The sequence below is a fragment of the Mercenaria mercenaria genome, chromosome 13 (genome assembly GCF_021730395.1).
Source record: "Mercenaria mercenaria strain notata chromosome 13, MADL_Memer_1, whole genome shotgun sequence".
NCBI lineage: Eukaryota > Metazoa > Mollusca > Bivalvia > Venerida > Veneridae > Mercenaria > Mercenaria mercenaria.
In genome coordinates this window covers 58,452,478-58,473,144 of record NC_069373.1, presented here as the reverse complement: position 1 = coordinate 58,473,144, position 20,667 = coordinate 58,452,478, and the positions used below count along the sequence as shown (strand labels likewise).

The following is a 20,667-nucleotide window of genomic DNA, read 5'->3' as shown; positions in this document are numbered from 1 at the left end:
CAATAATTCAGACAGCATTCCACATTTAAGAGATTAGCCCACTTAGCTATAAATCTATTATCATAAAGATCATTTTTCAAGTATACAATGTAATAATATTATCTTCATCATCATTTTGGTAGTACTTATATCTTTTCTTTTTCTTCTGAGATGTATCTGTTACAATTATTTTAATGTATTTAATTTGTTTATGTCACACATATTCAACAACATAGTGTTGCTAATGTCTTAAATAATATAAGTAAATATATAAAATTGGAAAATAATTTTAACAAAAAACGAGAGTTGTAAAGCACAAAAATCTCATACCTTGCAATTTTTCCTAACAAAGTCCAAACATGGATCTACCAGCCATTCAAACAAGGCTTCAATAGCATCAGCAGCCTCTCTAGCCAGGACCTCATGTAACGTATTCAGCCAAGACTTCATAATAGGCCTCCAACCTAACGTAGATGGTTCCAGGTAGATCATACCGCACCGACTAACAGTTGCAGGCTGAAAATTCAATTAACAACTATTTAAAGAACTGTATCTAGAAAGGCAACTAACTGACAGCTTTTCAAAAATGCAATGGTTTACTTACAAAAGTCATATAAAGATCTGTGACTTTTATAATACCATTTCCAAGATCCAGGCTCACTTACAGAATCCATTCAATGATCCATGATGAAATTACAGAAGCCTTTCAAAGTTCCATCGTTTACTTACACCAGTCAGTGAAATATCTAGGATTTACTGTCAAAACCTGGACCGAATACATGGATAACATATGGAAGCCTTAAACAAGAGCTGTCACTAATGGTGACAAATGCCCCCCGCAGCGCCTTGACCTTTGACCTGGTGACCTTGACCTTTGACCCCCAAGTCAATAGGGGTCGTGTACTTAATAAGTACTATCAGCATGTGAAGTTTGAAGGTCCTGGATGCAGTGGTTCACGAGTAAAGTGCCTTCATGCAAAAAGTAAACGTTGTGACGAACTAACGAATGAACAAACTAACGAACAAATGGACGGACAGTTGAAAACTAATATGCCTCCCTTTGGGGGCATAAAAAAACACAACCAGTTACTAAGTAAGAAAATCCTTGGTTTACGTACTGAAGCCTGTGAAAGATCCATGGTTTCAAAGATGAGTGACATAGGATTTGACATCTGTATAATTTCTCCACTCATCAAACATAGTTTTTTATTGTCATCAAGTACTGTATTCATGTTTTCAATCCATAAAGCATCAATCGGTCCATCAAATATAACCCACTTCCTGTCTGGAGTATCTGTAGATGCAAACTCTCGGAAAGTGTTTGCAACATTACCATCTGTCCACTGAAATATTAGAATAATAATCAAAGGCCTGAATGGCCTGAGTCGGCTAATGATTGATGTACTGACAGTATAGTCTACCAGTTTCAGTTTGTTTTTAGTTTTTTTTTTTTCTTAAAATTTCATAACACAGCTCGATATTTACCCAAAATATTATATCCGGATACGATTACACTTTTCTCCAGTTTGAACAATATATTTTACAAATTGTGATGATACGAAGACATTTAGCAGCAATTGGCAGTATCTGACATTGAAGTTTACGGTTAAATTACCTCTTATTTAAATCTTTTCATAAAAAAAGTTGTTTCGTTTCGCCAAACATAGACGATCTACTTTCGATTTCAAAAACTACAAGAAAATACAATTTAATGTTTCGCCGATTTGTTTATTTCTCGAAAAATAAGAATTAAAATCATTTTTAATATCAGTAGTAACTAAACAAACCAGTAAGAGCTTCTTCTTCCGATAATTTATCCGTTTACTGACTGCAAAATTCAACCCACGCAAAGTTTATAGAAATCATACGATGCGTGTTTACGTTCAATGTGGGAGAATTACGGCTGATCGGCTATGTTACCTAACGCATCCAGACGATTCAGATTTTGTTTTTAAAAAAGCATTGTGTGCGTTTCTGTAATTTTATATACGTTTTTATACGCTTAGAAATTATTAGACATGCGTATTTGCATTATTTCTATACGTAATTTACGCTAATACGCATCTTATCTGGAGCCCTGCTGGAACTATTTTTTGTCTTTCGCTGGATGTTACCCAAGCTTTGTAAGCCTGCGCAATTCTTAAAATGCACATTTATGCTTAATGAGTTACATTCGAGAATTGCACAATTACAAGTCATAAATATGACAGATTACATCGTATATTGGTCATAGCAAAGGGAATTGACACAACTTAACTTCATTCATGAAGTGAACTGTTTGAAGTTTGAGAAATCTAATGGAACTACATCCCTTCACTGTGTTATTTGGTCCAATTAGAGAATCTTTGGATAGCAAGGACTCATCAAAAGGCTTTCAGCCTTTAGCCGACTCAAAAAAACTTGTTAGTCTCAAGTTTAAACTAAAATGCATTTAATTTTTGCAAACTGCAGATTGGGTAAATTACACATAACTTTAATTTTACAGTTTCATAGACAGCAGCTATATTCAAGTTGTTAAAGACTTGGTCTTGCTTTTGAAGATAATGCCGTTTAAATATTCACAGTTGTTTCAAAGTAGTAAGTAGCCCTGTCTTAGAACACTACTGAAAATAAAACCAACTATCTACATTAAAGACCCAGTTCTTACAACACCAGATAATCTTAAATTCTCTACTAAATGCCTTCTATCTACATCTTAGCAGATCTTTTGTTAACTATCTGACCATGAGACAATAAAATTCTGCTTTTGATGTATTTCTGGGACATGACCTTATGCAAAATCATTCTCAGTTATGCACACTGAAATCAATACTGGTGTCTGCATCAATGAATTTTATAGCAAAAAAAACAGTTGTTGCTACCAGTATATTGTAAGATTTGAAATATACATTACCTCATGAGAGACTGGGTCAAAACAACCGAACAACTGTCCCATGGTCACAGCCTTTGGATTGATGATACGAAATTTGACCTTTTCATAATCATCAGTGTGACCTTGTTCATTCAGCAAGGTCATACCCTCACTCAATGTCTCGATCACCATTGTCTTACAGCCAAAAGGTTCTCCAACCAACATAAAACTGTAATCAATATAAAGAACATTAATACCTGAAAAATGATTATCTGACATAATTATTTTTAAAATGATTTGCCACCGATTTTTTATATTAAACAGAGGATATCTTAACATATCGGAATGATATGAAGGAATTTGGTAGAAGGTCATTTGTTAGAAATGAGTTCAAAATAAGGCCAGTAGTTTTTAAAGTTATCCCTTTACCGTAAAAGCATTCATTTTTGTGGGTGACTTATTTTCGTAGATCTCGTTGTCGAGTGAAATTTAATGCTATAATGAAGTAGGAGAACTCCCATTCACTTTAGGATCATAAGTCAAAATCCACAAAGTCATATCCCAACAAAATTGCCATTCTGGTCAAAACCACAATATAAAATTCATTTGTTGCCATGGCAACAAGAATTTTGCATGAATGTCATAAAATTGAAGATGTCAGAGAGAAGCACCCAAGGAGCATTCTTGTGAAGTTTGACCGAAACTGGCTTGGTTGTTTAGTAGGATATATACTTCTTACAAATCATGGACAGATAATGGTAGACATTCAATGATCCTGAAAGCTCACTATGAGCATTTTGTACTCGGGCAAACAAAAATCATCAGCTAACATGAAAAAACTTAGCAAGTGAGAAGTAAACCAGACCAGTTTGACTATCACTATTTCATAGGTCTGAAATGCCTTACCCGTGTCTGACTATCATCATTTCATAGGTCTGGATAATCTTTTCTTTGAAGAAATTGACAAACTGTAGATTTTTCTTTTCTGCCACAGTCTCCATGGCTTTCAAGAAGATTTCGTAGTCAGCTTCGGGCAGAGAAAGTCCCGGGAACAAGTCAGAGATGATACCGTTGAATAGCGGAATATCATGTGACAAGAACTTGGGTAAGTTTACATCAATGATTGACCTCAGCAACTGTAAGAGATAAAAATAGTTCATTTTAAATTGCTAACACTTTCAAAATGATTGCGTATGCCACATCTGACTTTGCAAAAATACATGACAACCAAAAATCTATTGTTCTATCACAAATACCTGCAAACAAGTATGCCTGTACAAACTGAACAAACTGAATAAAAATTATGTTAACAAATTCAAATTTTATTGCTTTATTTTTGTTTTGTCACGCCAACAGAATTATAGGTCGTATGGTGACTTTCCAGCCCTTCATGGTGGAGGAAGACCTCAGGAGCCCTGGTGTTATTTCAGGCATAAAAGGGCAGCACAGTAGAACTGATCTTTCCTTAGCCCACTGCTGTGAGAGGCAAGTCAGTGACATCAACCACTCGGCCAAAGAGGTCCCTACAAATTTTATTCAATCCCTGTTCTTTAATTACTGTAGAATCAAGATATGTCACAAGACCATTTCAATGTTAGATGTTTATACTAAATGCCGGTCAAAGCTCTATTTTACCCAACTGGCTAGTGGGCAACATCCCAAAAGAAAGTATAACCAGAAAAACATAACTTTCAAGAAACCCTGCATCCCTGGCTACACAAAGAGATTTCACATTTTCACATTATTACTATTATAAACTAGAATTAGCAATGATATAATTTGCTTACGAGGATATTTTCTTCTTCATCAGGATACTTCAGTTTGAGATTACCCGCTGCTGACAACACGGCTTTTACAGCTCTCATACCGTAATCATAATGGAACTGCGAGGACAACTGTTCCGAGCACAATCTGTATACAGTGACAATTTTCACTGACAATGCCTTTGCTTCCAGGAATCCGAACGAGTACAGAGAGATCTCAGCAATCATAGCATAGTCCGGTACCATCATAGCTACAGTTCTAAACAATACTTTGAGATTGTCTGGAAGTTCCGAACGTCCAGCATAACCTGGGTTCATTGTAATATTCACATAACACTGTGGATTTAAAGCCAATTCTGTGCCCTCAAATACAAATACGTCCAATTTTGCCTGAACTGCTCTAATGATACACAAAATCTGAAAAGAACATCAACATAACTTATCAGTTGCAATATACCATTCTTGTGATCATAAATATAAAAACCGATACGTACAACTTTTACATAAGTTTTGTTATCAATAACAATAAAATTGATAAATATGTGGCATTTTTTTTAAACTTGGATTTTAAAGGAAAATAAAATTTTCTGACATGCTGTTTACCAAGGACTGCAGTCCTTTTGCTCAAAAGATAAGTATAAAACTACCTGTTGAGCAATGACAGACAACACTTCAAGGTCAATTCTGTTGAACTCGTCAAAACAAGCCCATGCACCAGCCGATGCAAGCCCTTTGAAAAACTGAAACATAACATTTCAAAACTATCAACTTATATCGAGACAAAGGCAAACTGACTTATACCGACATGAATTTTTTATAAATCCTTACTAAGTTGATTTCAGTCTGCTTAATAATATTTCTTACAAGCATTCAAATATACTAGAGCAGAAAAAATGGTGTTGCATGAGGAGTGACTCTTACCCTGCTAAATTTCTATAATGAACTTGTCCATCATTCAATTTGGACAGTACATGTACTATTAAGTGTTAAAAGGGGTGCTTACAAAAAGGTACTGACTGAATGGCGAACAGTGCATCTGTGCAGTCTGATTATGATTTACACTGGTTGCAAAGGCAGACTCAATTGTGTCCAGCATTATAAAGGTTAACAAACATTCTAAATGCAATTACCTTTCCCATAGCGATATAGTCGAGTCCGTCGGAGCAGTTAAACACGACACACTGTACTGCTAAAGCCTTGGCTAAATCCTTCACAGTCTCTGTTTTACCGGTACCAGCTGGACCTTCAGGGGCACCATTCAAGTTCAAGTGGAAGGCGCCCACCAGAGTACGATAACATCTGTCTGTAAGTGGTGTGATCACAAGACGTGTTGTGTTACCGAGGTACTCGTACGAGTATTTCACTGTTGCGTTAGTGATTCTCACAATCATGTTATCCTCCTCCCAGTAATAACGTAGATGAGCCAACCAGTTGAAATCATTCTCACTTGCAACTCCTGTAATCAGATAATAAACTTTACTTTTCTTTCTTCTCAACAAAAAATATCATCATTTACACTATAGAATGTTAAAGAAGGCCCCCCTGCAACTGTGTCTGCACAAATTTACAGCCAAAATCTTTGTTTAAAGAATAAGTATCTTTAAAACTGTTTGCTGATTTTTTTCAGATCAGCTGTCCAAAATCTAGTACTAACCTTTTTCTGCCAACTCCAGTACAGCATCTCTGGCATGCACATCAATTACAACAAGGGCACCGAGGGTGGTACGAGCCTGTTTAGTTAGCTTGCCACGTACAAGTTCTACGATATCTCCCAGTTGTTTCTGCAGTTTGTCCCAATATTCCTTCAGACCTGTTGGTGCAGCACGTATAGCTTCATGCACTTCACGTGTCCAGTATGCCTGTGAAGCACACAGCACAACCTGCCCAGGCCAGTCTATTACCCAGTTTGTTCTTGGCTCGATAGCATATGCCTACAAAATCAAAATAATGCGATGAAGTATCTTTACACAGTCATTTCAACTTAGCACAGCTTAGACAAATTTTACAAGAAGTAAGCTGATATTAAAAACATGCATTTCTAACTAATTTAATCATAATTTCACAGTAATAACATCTTTTTTACCACTAAATCTACATATAAATAAATGTGAAGCAATTTCTGTATTAAATGAAAATCTATAACACTCTAAAAACTCTAACATTATGGTAACAAAGATAGACATTCATTTGTAAAAAATGTCATTCATCAAGACATACAATGTAACAGTGCAATGTTACTATCCATTTAGAAATTAAAGAACAAGAGCTGTCTAGTAACAGTGCATTTGGCTTTTTGAAAACATTGTCACATCCTTCAACGCTTGCAGAGATACTAGCTTACATGCAAATGCTTTTTGAAAAGTTTCAGAGTATAAAAAAGGGCAAAATACAACAGACTTGTGCACAGTTTGAAAACATTCCTTTTAGAAGTTGCTGATAATTAAACCAGACTGCATGCAAAACTTTCACAACCTTAGTGCCAATGAAAGGGTGACAACAATACTTGTACTTTTCAAAATATACGTCTGTAAATTCAAGCCTTCAACAGTCAGCAGTTACATGTGACTATGACAGTATACTAAAGCAGCCAAAGTGACCACCTTTCTCAACGAGTCATTTCAAATTATCTTCCCTTCAGATAGCAAATAATACTGAAGTAAACAATTTTGCGTGGCTTAATTAAATTCAAGTGAGTCATGCATTTTAAAAGTAAGTATGAATCTTGTTTTTTCGTACTACACAAATGCATAGATACATGTGCATACATACATTAAAAATCTTTTTTTATCTTAGCAAAGAATGTGTTGTCTAAGAAATTAATGCTAGAAACAACAAGAGCTGTCCATAAGACAGCCAAGCTGGACTATTCGAAATATTGTCCCAGAGGCTGGAAAATATTACCTAAAAAGATTAAATATCAAAAGAGTTTTAAGTTGAAAAGGGGGAATAATATGACCAAAATGCATATCAGTTATGGGACTAGCTGCTATCAACTAGTTTTATAACCCCTAAGGCACATGTGAAGTTTCAATTCAATATCTGCATTAGTTTTGGAGATAGAAACTCGCATGTAAAACTTTAACCAGAATGTTCAAAGTCCAAAAGGGGGCATAATTTGCTCAAAATACATGCCAGAGTTATGGAACTTGATCCAGTGAGGTACGTAATTGATGTAGAAAAAGAAAAAATAAGTTTCAAATCTATCTGCCTTTTGGTAATAGCTGTATGTACTTGCACGCAAAACTTTAACCAGAATTTACTAAGTCCAAAAGGGGGCATAATTTGACCAAAATGAAGGTCAGAGTTATGGGACTTGCTGCTATCAACTAGTTTTGTAACCCCGAAGACACATGTGAAGTTTCAAATCAATATCTGCATTAGTTTTGGAGATAATAACTTGCATGTAAAACTTTAACCAAAATTTTCTAAGTCTACAAGGGGGCATAATTTGCTCAAAATACATGTCACAGTTATGGGTCTTGACCCAGTGAGGTTGGTAATTGATGTAGAAAAAGAAAAAATATGTTTCAAATCTATATGCCTTTTAGAAATAGCTGTATGTACTTGCACGCAAAACTTTAACCAGAATTTTCTAAGTCCAAAAGGGGGCATAATTTGGCCAAAATGAAAGTCAGAGTTACAGGACTTGCTGCTATCAACTAGTTTTATAACCCTGAAGACACATGTGAAGTTTCAAATCAATATCTGCATTAGTTTTGGAGATAGTTACTTGCATGTAAAACTTTAACCAAAATTTTCTAAGTCCAAAAGGGGGCATAATTTGCTCAAAATACATGTCAGAGTATGGGACTTGACCCAGAGAGGTTGGTAATTGACCTAGAAAAAGAAAAAATAAGTTTCAAAGCTATATGCCTTTAATTGATGGCTGTATGTACTTGCATGCAAAAACTTAACCAATGTGTGACGCCGACGCCGACGCCAGGGTGAGTAGAATAGCTAGACTATTCTTCGAATAGTCGAGCTAAAAACATAATGAATACAAGAACATTACAAATACATCAATGCAGATACAGAATTGATATATATATATATATATTTAAAATGTGATTATTTTACCCCTTTCCATGTCTAGACAGGTGTTGTACCAAAACAATGTATCAGTCACATGATTTTATTTCACTACTTACAACATTAAGAAATTGGTAGATTCTTATCAAAACACAATAATTTCTATTACACTTCAAAGAAGAATAAAATTTTCACCTTGAATTGAATTAAAAACCAACTAACAACTTGGTGCCACAATATAAACAATATAAGTGCTTGGGTACTTTTAAATGTGTCAAATTCTTTCAAATATTAGGGTAAGAACATTTTTAGAATGATAATTTTTAAACCTGTATTTCATAAACCAAGCATCAAATACCAAATTTGGAACAATGACAGGTCATATCAAATTTATTAATGCACACATGCAAATAAATCAGGAAGATTATGAAAACTGCTATCATTTTTAGACTGCTAAACTATGTCAGGTGTCTTACTGGCGGTTATGATGAAGAGTAAAATGTTATGGAACATTGTGTATGACTGAACTTCAAAAACTGCCAGATCAGTTAACCTATAGCCTGCTGGCAGCAAGTGATTCTGCCTTTGCTACCAATGCAGACCAAGATGCGTGCAGGTTGATCACGGTTTGCACTGTTCACTATTCAGTCAGTAAAATGTTCAGTGAAACCCCCTTGACTGAGAATGAGAAGCAGTACTGCCAAAACTGAATAACAGACCAGTCCATTTTTGAATTTAACAAGGTAAAGACTAAAATCATTGGCATAGAATTTTGTGGTTCTACAACAAAACAGCTCTGGGGATACAAACTCGTGAATTTCAAATTTGAATATCCAATATATAGGAGAAATTTATTTGTTCAAAGCAATTTAATAGGATGGCACAACCATAAAATCAACAAGAGCTGTCGGAGGACAGCAACGCTCGACTATTTAACAGCCTTGTCGCTTGAATGAATAAGAAAGTCGAAAAAGGGGCATAATTTAGTAAAAAACTAAAATAGGGTTATGGAACCTGCATAGTACTTATCAGCTCATGACAGTGGACAAGTGTATGAAGTTTCAATCCATTCCCATTAGTGGGTACTGAGATACCAGCTTACATATAAGAATTTAACCCAAAAACTCCTAAGTTGAAAAAGGGGCATAATTTTGTAAAATGCAAAGTTGAGTTATTGACCCTTTGCACTGCATGTCATATCATGACAGTGAACTAGTGTGTGAAGTTTCAATCCTTTCCCATTAGTGGATACTGAGATACCACCTTACATACAAAAACTTAACCAAAAATTTCTATGTTGAAAAAGGGGCATAATTTTGTAAAAAAGCAAAATAAAGTTATGGGACCTGCTTTGTGCATGTCAGATCATGACAGTGAACAAGTGTGTGAAGTTTCAATCCATTCCCATTAGCGAGTACTGAGATACCAGCTTACATACAAAACCTTAACCAAAAAATTCTAAGTCGAAAAAAGGGGCATAATTTTGTAAAAAAGCAAAATAGAGTTATAGAACCTGTGCAATGTAAGTCAGGTTATCACAGTAAATCAGTGTGTGAAGTTTCAATCCATTCCCACAAGTGGTTACTGAGATACCAGCTTACATACAAAACCTTAACCAAAAATTTCTAAGTCAAAAAAGGGGCATAATTTTGTAAAAAAGCAAAACAGAGTTATGGAACCTGTGCAATGTAAGTCAGTTTATCACAGTGAATAAGTGTGTGAAGTTTCAATCCATTCCCACAAGTGGTTGCTGAGATACCAGCTTACATACAAAAACTCAACCAAATCGGGACGCAGACGCTGATGCGGACGCCGATGCATGGGCGAGTCCAATAGCTCTACTATTCTATGAATAGTCGAGCTAACAACAAAAAAATAGTCCCTCACAAAAATTTAGGACTTCTCAATCATTAAAGACAGAAGTAATGATGTGATGAAACTGAATAATGGAAATACTTGTGTGCTTAACACTAAATGAAATATAATGAATGAGAGCTAGGATGAAAACAGAGGAAAAACAAATGAAATGTGAAGGAAAATGATGAAGAAAATGTTTTGGTCGACACCCATTATAACTATTACTACCGGTACACACTTATTCTTAAACTCTGTTAAGTTACAATGCCACCTCAAATGTCATTTTTTCCATTCTGACAAGTTAATTTCATATCTGGGAGTATTTTTTATAGCAATGTGGGCGTCTCCCTGGGAAAAGATGACAAAATCATGTATATAACAACAGAATGAATCATATTCAGGGATATTTGTGTTTTAATGCACTGTAAACTGGAGAAAATCAAACTTTTCTTTTCTTACATGTTCATCATATATGGGATAATTCTTTTCATCAACAAAAAATTAGTTCATTTAGTACAAATGTCAAACAAATTAAAGATTTCTGTCATACTTTAAAGAATAAATTGTGATGCCGCATGACATACACATAAATCTGCTACAACCAATATGAAAATCTGCAAGATTATTTCATTCTTTTTCACTTTAATTTTTCTTTCATGCATCTTTAAATGATGTAAAATTTAAAGTTACAGAAAATGATTTCCAATCATATCAAGCAAATATTTATACAGCTTGGCCCAATTTATGTTAAAAATGATTAATTTATAAATGTTTAACATGCCTCTCAGTCTGACCTGAAAAGAAATCAAAACAGCAGCTGATCTACTTAATTCATTAAAGTTTCATAAAAATATACATAAACAGACATACCTCATGTGCAGACCTGACCACATCTCGCACCGACATCAACATGGTATCCTGCACCTGCAGCAGCCATTTTTCTACAGCTCCACGAGCCTCCGATGTTGATATAACGTTGGCCATCTGAACTCTTTCCCCCTCACTACTAAACATAGCATGAATATCAAGCTTAGAGTCAAACTCCAGTCTCGCAATTCCCTCAAAACACTTCTTCAAATGAGGTTGTACACGCAGCGGATCCTTTGTCTCGGACAGGATCTCAAGCATTTCGTCGTTTGATAGGAAGAAGAATCTCGGGAAGAAGAGACGTTTCTTTTCAAGGTACGCGTTCAATCCTTTGTTGATTTTGTCAAGAAGACCATTACTGTCCTGGAGTTTTTCCAATAGTCCAGTCATACTTGTAGCCACCAACACCTATGTAACAATATTTAAAAAAAATACATATATAGCAGAAGCATGTTTTAAATAATTTAAACACAAAATAAGGTTATATGCATATTAAATAATCACATGGGTGTAGCATGAGTGAATTATTTCATGCAGCCTTTAACCATTTCAGAGAGTTTGATTCATTAAAATATGTTTCTGTCTATATATTGTTTCACTTCTTACATGTTCTTCATGTAAAACAATAGATAAAATATGCTAGCAGTATTTCTTGGTCTGTCGAAATACGTCACTGATAGTGTATCATGTTAGAATATTTCATAATACATTCAGTGTATTACTGAAGGTCAAGGTTGCAGGTGATTATTAAGCCAATATTTCAAAGAAAAATAGCCTTTCTATCAAGTTAGCCAACCAACTGATCATTTTTCCTTTAACAGGAACTTTTTTCCCCATTTCTTTTTTTAAATTTTATGTCCTTAAATTATTTAGCCAGGTAAAGACTGGGTACTTATTTATGCAAAAATACTGATCTATGTGCCTATCTGACAACAGCTGAAACAAACAAAATCACCACCTAAATATTGACAATGTTTATTATACATCTACACAATACCATTAATACTAAGATCACATGACCAAATATCTACAACATTTATCCTGTGACATATTATCTTAAAACAGCATTTAAATGCAACCTTTCTGGGAAATTGGTATATTTTTATATTTGGAAGTTTGTCAGTAATTATGTGCTGCATTTTCTCCTGGCCAATACTAATTTTTTTTCAAGCTAGGATATCTACATACACTTGACCATATTTCAAAGGTATAACATACCACATTTTTCTGGGTCTGTCAGAAAACCTAACCAGTTATACTTCTACCATAATACTAACAAAGTTTCTCAATATCTGACACAGTACATGATCACATATTTACAATGACAAAATGTGTGAATAATTACCCCAGCATTTGGCAGGACCTATGTTATAGGCAAAGAAAAAAGCTTAAACATATATTACTGAAAAAAAAACAAGAGCTGTCTGTAAGACAGCCAAGCTCGACTATTCGAAATATTGTCACAGAAGCAGGAAATTATTACCCAAAATGTTAAATATCAAAAGAGTTTTAAGTTCGAAACGGGACATAATTTGACCAAAATGCATATCAGAGTTATTGGACTTGATAATATCAATTAGTTTAATAACCCCGAAGAAACAGATTAAGTTTCAATTCCATATCTGCATTAGTTTTGGAGATAGTAACTTGCATGTAAAACTTTAACCAGAATTTTCTAAGTCCAGAAGGGGGCATAATTTGCTCAAAATACATGTTAAGAGGTATGGAACTTGACCCAGTGAGGTTGGTAACTGACCTAGACAAGAGCACCGCCTTGCGGGTGCTGACGCTTATCTGATTTTTTTTGTGTAATAGAAATATTGTCCTACCCATGGTTTTCTAAGTCTAAAAAGGGCCATCATTCTTGCAAAAAGCAGGATAGAGTTATGTTTCTTGATGTACAGTGTCCACTTATGATGGTGAAAAACTGTTGCAAGTTTTAAAGCAATAGCTTTAATAGTTTATGAGAAAAGTTGACTTAAACATAATACTCAACCAAGAAAATGATTTTCTAAGTCCAAAAGGGGCAATAATTATTGCAAAAAGCAGGATGGAGTTATGTTGCTTGCTGTACAGGGTCAGCTTATGATGGTGAACAAGTGTTGCAAGTTTCAAAGCAAAAGCTTTGATAGTTTAAGAGAAAAAGTTGACCTAAACATAAAACTTAACCAAGAAATCTGATATTTTCTAAGTCAAAAAGGGGCCATAAATCTTGCAAAAAGCAGGACGGAGTTATGTTTCTTGCTATACAGGGTCAACTTATGATGGTGAACAAGTGTTGCAAGTTTTAAAGCAATAGCTTTGATAGTTTAGGATAAAAGCTGACCTAAACATAAAACTTAACCAAGAAAACTGATTTTCTAAGTCCAAAAGGGGCAATAAATCTTGCAAAAAGCAAGATGGAGTTATGATTCTTGACGTACAGGGTCTGCTTATGATGGTGAACAAGTATTCCAAGTTTCAAAGCAATAGCTTTGATAGTTTAGGAGAAAAGTTGACCTAAACATAAAACTTAACCAAGAAATCTGATATTTTCTAAGTACAAAAGGGGCCATAAATCTTGCAAAAAGCAAGATGGAGTTATGTTTCTTGCTATACAGGGTCAGCTTATGATGGTGAACAAGTATTCCAAGTTTCAAAGCAATAGCTTTGATAGTTTAGGAGAAAAGCTGACCTAAACATAAAACTTAACCAGGCAACGCCAACGCCGACAACCGCTCAAGTGATGACAATAACTCATCATTTTTTTTTCAAAAAATCAGATGAGCTAAAAATGAATAAATAAGTTTCAAAGCTATATGCCTTTTGGTAATAGCTGTATGTACTTGCATGCAAAACTTTAACCAGGATTTTCTAAGTGCAAAAGGGGGCATAATTTGCACAAAATACATGTCAGAGTTATGGGACTTGATTCTATCAACTAGTTTTATAACCCCGGAGGCACATGTGAAGTTTCAATTTAATATCTGCATTAGTTTTGGAGATAGTAACTTGCATGTAAAACTTTAACCAGGATTTTCTAAGTCCAAAAGGGGGCATAATTTGCTCAAAATACATGTCAGAGTTATGGGACTTGGCCCAGTGAGGTGGGTAATTGATCTAGAAAAAGAAAAAATAAGTTTCAAATCAATATGCCTTTTAGTAATAACTGTATGTACTTGCACGCAAAACTTTAACCAGAATTTTCTAAGTCCAAAAGGGGGCATAATTTGGCCAAAATACATATCAGAGTTATGGGGACTTGACCCAGTGAGGTAGGTAATTGATCTAGAAAAAGAAAAAATAAGTTTCAAATCTATATGCCTTTTAGTAATAGCTGTATGTACTTGCACGCAAAACTTTAACCAGAATTTTCTAAGTCCAAAAGGGGGCATAATTTGGCCAAATAACATGTCAGAGTTATGGGACTTGACCCAGTGAGGTAGGTAATTGATCTAGAAAAAGAAAAAATAAGTTTCAAATCTATATGCCTTTTAGTAATAGCTGTATGTACTTGCACGCAAAACTTTAACCAAAATTTTCCAAGTACAAAAGGGGGCATAATTTGGCCAAAATGAAGGTCAGAGTTATGGGACTTGGTGCTATCAACTAGTTTTATAACCCCGAAGACACATGTGTAGTTTCAATTCCAATTCAATATCTGCATTAGTTTTGGAGATAGTAACTTGCATGTAAAACTTTAACCAGAATTTTCTAAGTCCAAAAGGGGGCATAATTTGCTCAAAATACGTTAGAGTTATGGAACTTGACCCAGTGAGGTTGGTAATTGACCTAGAAAAAGAATAAATAAGTTTCAAAGCTATATGCCTTTAAATGATAGCTGTATGTACTTGCACGCAAAAACTTAACCAAGGTGTGACGCCGACGCCAACGCCAGGGTGAGTAGAATAGCTAGACTATTCTTCGAATAGTCCAGCTAAAAAAAGCGTTCAGATTTTCAAAGCGGCAAAACTGAAATCCTCCTTCTCTGATGACAGCTTATAGCAACACTTTAACCTCTCATTTATTAGACTGACTAGGTCTATGAAAGCTGTGGGCAATAACTCTTTAAAGCATCAAACAGATGAATTGAGGTAATGGAGTTGTAATGTTGATCGGGTTTTTCCATTCGGTCACATGTTCTCAGCATGTGATTTTGGCTTTCTGCCATTATTGTTATGAAATTATTTTTTTTCTGTTATGGCCTAAGGATGCCAAAACAGCATACAAGAATAGGTAATTGCATGGCAATTGTCATCATGGGTCCACTACAAAAGAAGACAAAAATACCTTTGGATCTTTGACAGTGTGCTTCATAATTTCCTTCCAGTTTCTGTCAACAATCTGGAAAAGACGTCCCTCCTCTGGCATCTGCTGCATGATGTCCTCCGAGGAGAAGATTGGCTCTAGGTACAGCCACTGGGCTTGAACCTTCAACCACTCATCAATAGTGTCCTGGATACGGATCAGGCGCTCTTCCCACTCCTGAACACAAATTAGACAGTGACAATTTCAAAGATACATGAGTGTAGTATCTACAGCAGCAAAAAAAAAAACTTAGTAATACACTAAATTGATATTTTCTGTAATTTAACGGAGATTCTTTTTAAAGACGTCTAATGCCCATCATTCACTTAAATGTTTATCTTTAGATATTTACTTAAGATGTAGAAAATCTGCTTCAAACATATCTAACTTTACTAAATATATCAATTAATTATGTATGTAGAGCTACATTCATTATAAAACGTTATGCAGTAATTGTCAATTTTTAAGAAACTTCCAATTTTTAGTCCTGGTACACATTGATACTATCTTCAGCTATATATGTAATAAGTGTGTACTATCTTAAACCTAACGAATAGTACTGTTACTACCTATAAACTGGTTAACTGCATGTTTACATAAACTATATGTTGTAATCATTCATATTTTCAAATATGAAATTTGGCTCTGGTATACCTTTAAACATTTAATGACAATACCGATATCATGAAAGGTGTCAGATGCTCAACTTGTGAGTAGCAGGTTTAAATGCTACTGAGTATTTACAGTAAGACACCATTTATACTTTTCTTGCCATGTGCAGGTAAAAAAACTTATGAGCTAAAATAAATAAATATTTAATAAACTAATACTGCTTTGCTCATATCTACAAATCCGTTATAACGAAAAGCCATACCCTTATTTCTTTGTCAAATGGTTTAATGAAAGGTGAGCCTCTCATAGTCTGTGTTTTGACAATCTGGTCATCAAGCTGAGTCTGTATATCATCAACTGATGACAAGATACTGATTCCCGTGTCACGATACTGACTTAAATTGAAGTCTACTGCATCCCAGTCGTCCATCATCTTGACCATCGCCTTCTCTAGCGAGTGTTCCTGAAAAATTATACACCCTCACTTATAGAAACTGTTCCCAGTCCTAACATATAGAAGTTGTTTCGAGACCTAACCACAGAGAGACCTAGAGGAACTGTTCCCAGACATAACATGCAGAAACTGTTCCCAGACCTAACTGCAGAGGGTCCTAGGGGAACTTCCCAGACATTACACAGAGAAACTGTTCCCAGAGCTAACCACAGAGGGTCCTAGGGCAACTGTTCCCAGACAAAACACAGAGAAACTGTTCCCAGAGGTAACATGGAGAAACTGTTCCCAGACCTAGAAACTGTTCCCAGACCTAACACATGGAAAAATTGTTCCAAGACCTAACATAGAGAAACTGTTCCCAGACTTAACATGTAAAAATTGTTCCCGGACCTAACATAGAGAAAGTGTTCCCAGACCTAACATGGAAGAATTGTTCCCAGCCCTAACATAGAGAAACTGTTCCCAGACCTAACCACTGAAAGACCTAGAGAAACTGTTCCCAGACCTAATATGGAAAAATTGTTCCCTGACCTAACAAAGAGAAAGTGTTCCCAGACCTAACATAGAGAAACTGTTCCTAGACATAACATGGAGAAACTGTTCCCAGACCTAACATAGAGAAACTGTTCCCAGACCTAATATGGAAAAATTGTTTCCGGACCTAACATGGAGAAACTGTTCCCAGACCTAACACAGAGAAACTGTTCCCAGACCTAATATGGAAAAATTGTTCCCGGACCCAACATAGAGAAACTGTTCCCAGACCTAATATGGTGAAACTGAAATTCTGTTTAGATATAAAATATACCTTTGTTCACATTTATCCTGACCTAATTTGCTTTACAGATTCTGTTTGGGTTATTGACAGGTTTTCTGCAAAACAACTGTATGTATCCTTCATAGTAAAAAAAGTGGCGTTGATTACAATGCATAAACAAACTCAGTGATGGTCACGTTATTGACCCTCCTAGAATTTGCATTATACTTTACTGAAGCTAATTCTATAACTTCATGCCAACATAGTAAACAAAGCTTATAAGAAATGTATAAACACATCATTTCTACTTCCATTTCTGCTACCTTTAGAAGCTTGACCTTTGTAGCTTCTTTTATGTGGGAGCATCACTTTCAGAAATGTATCAGCTGACAAATGCACAAAAACCCTTTGCTCATTATCATATATTTATCACATGATAAAAATCTGGAACAGAAACACAAGTTCTTTGTTCAAACCCTAGTCAGTTGTCGAAACACAGCTCTTTATTTCAAGTTTGGGATTGGACAAACATTATTCCATTAATAATTCTGTGATTAACATTCTCAGTAATAAAACAGGTACTAACCTTTGTTGCTGCAGCACTTATACCCTCAAACTCATCCATAAATGGTTGCAGGTTCAGTTTGAGCACCTTTCGAAGCGTGGAACCAGAGTCTGGAGTCATGTCAAAACCAGCAGTTGCTGACATTTTCTCCCAGTGACGGGGCCGCATACCACGGTTACACATTATGCCTATCACAGGGATAAATTCCTAAATAAAATCACAAACATGTATAAAGTATTTACACAAGGAATCTTCTTTAGGTTGCATACTATTATTCTGTTTTCACTTTAAAAGTCTTTGTTGAAAAATACTGCTGTTTTCTTTTACTTAAACAAATATATTCTAACATGGAAGCCCGAAATAGGCTATGCAAACCCTTTTAAGACATCTTTATTGCAAAATATGGAGAAAACTATAACTTTTCAGAAGTCCTAAACCAAGACTGCTTCTTTTAGGAAGAGTTCAATCCATTACATAAATGGTTCTGGATTTTTTTACTTATTAATATCCCCTTGAAAAAATTCTTAGCCTCCCACAACCTAAAAACCTAAACTTTTAGTGATTATGTAATTTAAAGTAAATTCAAGAAAGTACCTTGAATTCTGTCATCTGGTCCTGTACAGAGTTACATACGGTGACAGCTGCCGGAGGTGTCAACTTGGCATCAGGTTCTACATCCGCTTCAGTTCCTTCATCTTCAGCGAGGCGGCGCTTCTTTTTGCGCTCTCTGTTTATCTCATCTATCTCAATCTGCATCTTCTTCAATTTCTGGTTGAAGACTTTTTGTATTTTATAAATTTCCCGCCAGTATTCATCCACCTCACCTTCAATAACTTCTGCCTCCAGGTCCAAGAAAGCTCCGTCCATCCATCTAAAAACATTGAAATATTATATGAGCCGTGCCATGAGAAAACCAACATAGTGGGTATGCGACCAGCATGGATCCAGATCAGCCTGCGCATCCGCGCAGTCTGGTCAGGCTCCATGCTGTTTGCTTTTAAAGCCTATTGGAATTGGAGAAACTATTAGCGGACAGCATGGATCCTGACCAGACTGCGCGGATGTGCAGGCTGGTCTGGATCCATGCTGGTCGCAAAGCCACTATGTTGGTTTTCCCATGGCACGGCTCATATTTTATTCTGTAATAATTACTGTGAATAATAAAATTCATTGTTTTATACAGCAAGCATATTCTGGCTTTCTTATCACTTCCATGCAGAAACAGAACATTTTCTCAACTAAAATATCAGTGAATAGTTCTTGTCACCACTTACGGTATTAATTATTCACTAGCAATTCTTGTTAAAACAATAAGACTTTCAATTGTCTAAAACACAGTTTTCAAAGTTTTAAAGCAAGAAACACAGCCAGAGATTGTGAACTTGAATGTAAGACTTAGCAAAGCTTATAAATTCAACTTTTAAGACAAGTCTTATATCATTAAACTGGATTTCCCATAGAACAATCTGGAAACTATTAACGGCAATGCTGAATTCTAAGACTTGCCTCGATATTCAATTTTTATACTTTCTACTAAATGAAAATCTGGAACTTTCAAGTTAAAATCTAAATTTACAACACCAAAGCAATAAATACATGTCCTGACTTTTGGTAATGTAGTGAAATATTTTAATCAATACATACTTCTTCTCTGCTCTTTGCCATTTCATTACAATGTTGAAGAGTCTCTGGAAGGGGTCTACAGCATTTGTGATCTCGTCCACGTCTGGATACTGTGTAACTGGGTACTTGTAAAGCTGCTCCTCCTGTCATACAAACATTAAAATTCATATTTGCTTGTCTGATAATATTGTCACTGATTCAATGCCACTAGTCACTGAGTTTTTCACTACTAAGATGAACTTCAAATTGAACTGTTACAAATACTTACTAATGTAACCTAAATTAGGTACTTGACTATTTTAGCACAAACATAGACAGTGAGAGGTGTAACAGGGGCTGCAAAGGAACAACTAGTTCCATGTACTAAGTAAATAATCTTGGGATTATGCCAATTAAGGCAAACATAGAATTATACTTTTTGCAAAGCAAAACACATAGTTTGTTCAGAGTAGTGTCACAAAACCTTCAAAACACAAGACTAAAGTTTCAATCCTTACATATGCCCAATATAACCATTATGCAAAGGAAACTGGGCATCAATACCTGCTTTAGATATACATACAGGGGCAATATTCATGTAAAATCAATACGTCTATAAATAAACCTTTCGCAAAAAAATATTTGCAAGGTATGAAAGGAGCAGTTACACCATTGACAACAAGTTTATATACTGAACTACAATCATACAGTTTCATATATACCAAATTTTCCGGTGAGCAATTACTATACAGTAATACTTCTTCCTGAGGGTGAGAAAAAAATATAACATGAGCTGTCACAGGAGACAGCGCGCTCGACTATTTCGATGCTGGATAGTGAAACTGGGCACATCTGAGGAAGCTGGAGCTGTCACTGGAGTGTTTAATAACTCCAATGGTGGATGAAGATATTGCACAATAGCTGTGTCTGTGTCAAAAATATTAAGTTATAAGAGAGATAAAGATAAAGTGTATCAAACTACTAAATAAGTATAATTCTAAGCAAAAAGGGGGCATAATTCATAAAATATTGGTGCAAGAGTTA

General features: G+C 35.3%; 1 protein-coding gene across 3 annotated transcripts in view; it reads right to left on the bottom strand.

The window, feature by feature from the left end:
* Nucleotides 1-20,667, bottom strand: part of LOC123528657 (dynein axonemal heavy chain 12-like) — an 89,078-nt gene that overhangs the window by 48,821 nt on the left and 19,590 nt on the right. For all 3 annotated transcript variants that reach the window (XM_053521946.1, XM_053521947.1, XM_053521945.1), the window contains exons 15-28: nucleotides 19,666-19,787; nucleotides 18,616-18,892; nucleotides 18,043-18,228; nucleotides 16,508-16,708; nucleotides 15,616-15,810; nucleotides 11,350-11,754; nucleotides 6,248-6,524; nucleotides 5,724-6,049; nucleotides 5,241-5,333; nucleotides 4,618-5,010; nucleotides 3,737-3,966; nucleotides 2,873-3,059; nucleotides 1,098-1,322; nucleotides 310-495 (exon numbers count right to left, since the gene is read on the bottom strand). In XM_053521946.1, the coding sequence (XP_053377921.1) occupies nucleotides 310-495; nucleotides 1,098-1,322; nucleotides 2,873-3,059; nucleotides 3,737-3,966; nucleotides 4,618-5,010; nucleotides 5,241-5,333; nucleotides 5,724-6,049; nucleotides 6,248-6,524; nucleotides 11,350-11,754; nucleotides 15,616-15,810; nucleotides 16,508-16,708; nucleotides 18,043-18,228; nucleotides 18,616-18,892; nucleotides 19,666-19,787 (3,303 nt within the window). The remainder of the gene's footprint in view (nucleotides 1-309; nucleotides 496-1,097; nucleotides 1,323-2,872; nucleotides 3,060-3,736; nucleotides 3,967-4,617; nucleotides 5,011-5,240; nucleotides 5,334-5,723; nucleotides 6,050-6,247; nucleotides 6,525-11,349; nucleotides 11,755-15,615; nucleotides 15,811-16,507; nucleotides 16,709-18,042; nucleotides 18,229-18,615; nucleotides 18,893-19,665; nucleotides 19,788-20,667) is intronic.